At 56.3% G+C, this 1,713-nt stretch overlaps 1 protein-coding gene across 1 annotated transcript in view; it reads left to right on the top strand.

Moving 5' to 3' along the window:
- Nucleotides 1-576, top strand: part of LOC104073233 (chymase-like) — a 2,781-nt gene extending 2,205 nt beyond the window's left edge. Inside the window, exon 5 of the mRNA XM_009572933.1 lies at nucleotides 439-576. Within this exon, the coding sequence (XP_009571228.1) occupies nucleotides 439-576 (138 nt within the window). The remainder of the gene's footprint in view (nucleotides 1-438) is intronic.
- The last annotated feature ends 1,137 nt before the right edge of the window (nucleotides 577-1,713 follow it).

Genomic DNA, 1,713 nt, shown 5'->3' with positions numbered 1-1,713 from the left:
CCACCACGCTTGTGCTCAGCCCTCGGCCAAGCAGAAGGGACAAGGAGCTCCTTGTCTCCCCGCAGCAGAGGACCTCGGAGTCTGCAATAGCACAAGAAGACAACAGCTTGGCCGAAGCGGGGTTTGCCCTAAATCTCATAGCTGGTCTGAGTGCATTTCGTAGTGCTCTGCAGCCAGCAGAAGGGCAGAAATGAATAATACTTTAATAATAATACTTTAAGCTTCAGCGTTTGCCCAGTTGTAGTTGTGCCGGGTCCCAGACAAAACTGCCAATGGTCCCTTTTGGACCCCGAGCTATCCACATCCATTGCGAGTCCAAACTTCTCCTGGGGAAGCTCTGTCCTGATATTTGCAGTCTCCCCGTTCTTTGCAAATGCACCCTTTTCCTGGGGACCCCACATAAATCAACACTGAACTCTCTCCTCCCCCATTTTACAGAGCGATGCCGGGGATCCACTCGTCTGCAACAACAAAGCCTACGGCATCTTCTCCTATAGGCATTACAATTGGCCTGGTTTCTACACGCACATTGCTCCTTACCTTCCCTGGGTCAACAGGGTCATGAAGTCAGCGTGACCCTAACTCTCCCCCCAGCTGCTGCCCTGGAAAACTCACCCTTCGGGGCCCCATGCTCACCTGCTTTTTCTTCCTTTCTCCCCGGCAAACATCTTCCACTGATCCTCAGGGACACGGCAAGGACTTCTCTCCGGCAAAGGCAAACTCTGGCACCGGGGGGCTCGGCGCAGAGGTTGCACCACGGCTGCGTTTGTTCCCTGTGGAAGCTGGGGAGTGCCCATTGAGGCAGAGCCCGCTCCCACCCTTTGCTGCTCTGATTTACCCCTTTGTCAAGCTGCTACAGCTCTAGAAGGGAAGCAGCAGGCCAGCCCCGAGTGAGGTGACAGTAGGCGTTGGGATGTCTGCCGCCCTTTGGGGAAGGCAATACAATTAGATGGGGGGGATCCGAAGAGCAGCCTCCTCCCTGCCCCTTGCATTGGGGACAGCAGATGCCTGGGTCTCCTCTGCCCAAGCCCTGGGGTTAGAGGGTCACCCCAGCTCCAAGGAGGACGCTTTCAGCTCCTGCTTCATTGCTGCTGCTGCTGTCCCCTACCTCTGAAACCTGCCGCCTCCTTTCTCCCCTCTTGCTGTAGCTCCAGTGTTGTAAGAATACATAAAAACAATAAATTGCATCTGCATGTGAAAGCCTTTTTCCTTCTATGATTTGGATTTCTCTCGGCTGCTGGCTCCAGTCCTGAAGAACTCAGAAGAAAGTCACTGCCCAAGCAGCTGAATCCCAAGCTGGAAGTTTCTACCCTAACCAGTGGCCTCCATTTTCTGTCCCACCTAAACTGCCAGAAGAAGTGTCAAGCCTGGTTTTCAGGGCAGGGGAAGCCTCTTGGCCTCCTCTCCCAGGCAAAACTGAAAAAGATGGTGATGGGTCATCGCCTGTCAGGAGATCGTCTTCCCCCCATACTCTGCAGCGTGAGCAGGCAGGAGAGAAGAACTACACAGGGGAGGGGGCCGGAGCACAGGGGGTCCCTGGGCACAGGAGCGCTTGCCACGGGTGCCCGCTGGTGTTGGACGGGGGCAGAGTTAGTCCATCTCATCGCAGGGCAGCAAAGTCAGGAACACGGCCCGAGGCTCCAGCCCCCGCAGTGCCCCGCGAGACGGGCTGTGTCCCGGGGCTGCGCCCAGCCTCCTGCTGCCTCCAGCTCA

This window comes from Fulmarus glacialis, unplaced genomic scaffold, assembly GCF_000690835.1.
Source record: "Fulmarus glacialis isolate BGI_N327 unplaced genomic scaffold, ASM69083v1 scaffold14152, whole genome shotgun sequence".
Classification (NCBI taxonomy): Eukaryota; Metazoa; Chordata; class Aves; order Procellariiformes; family Procellariidae; genus Fulmarus; species Fulmarus glacialis.
This window is presented reverse-complemented; position numbering and strand designations above follow the sequence as displayed.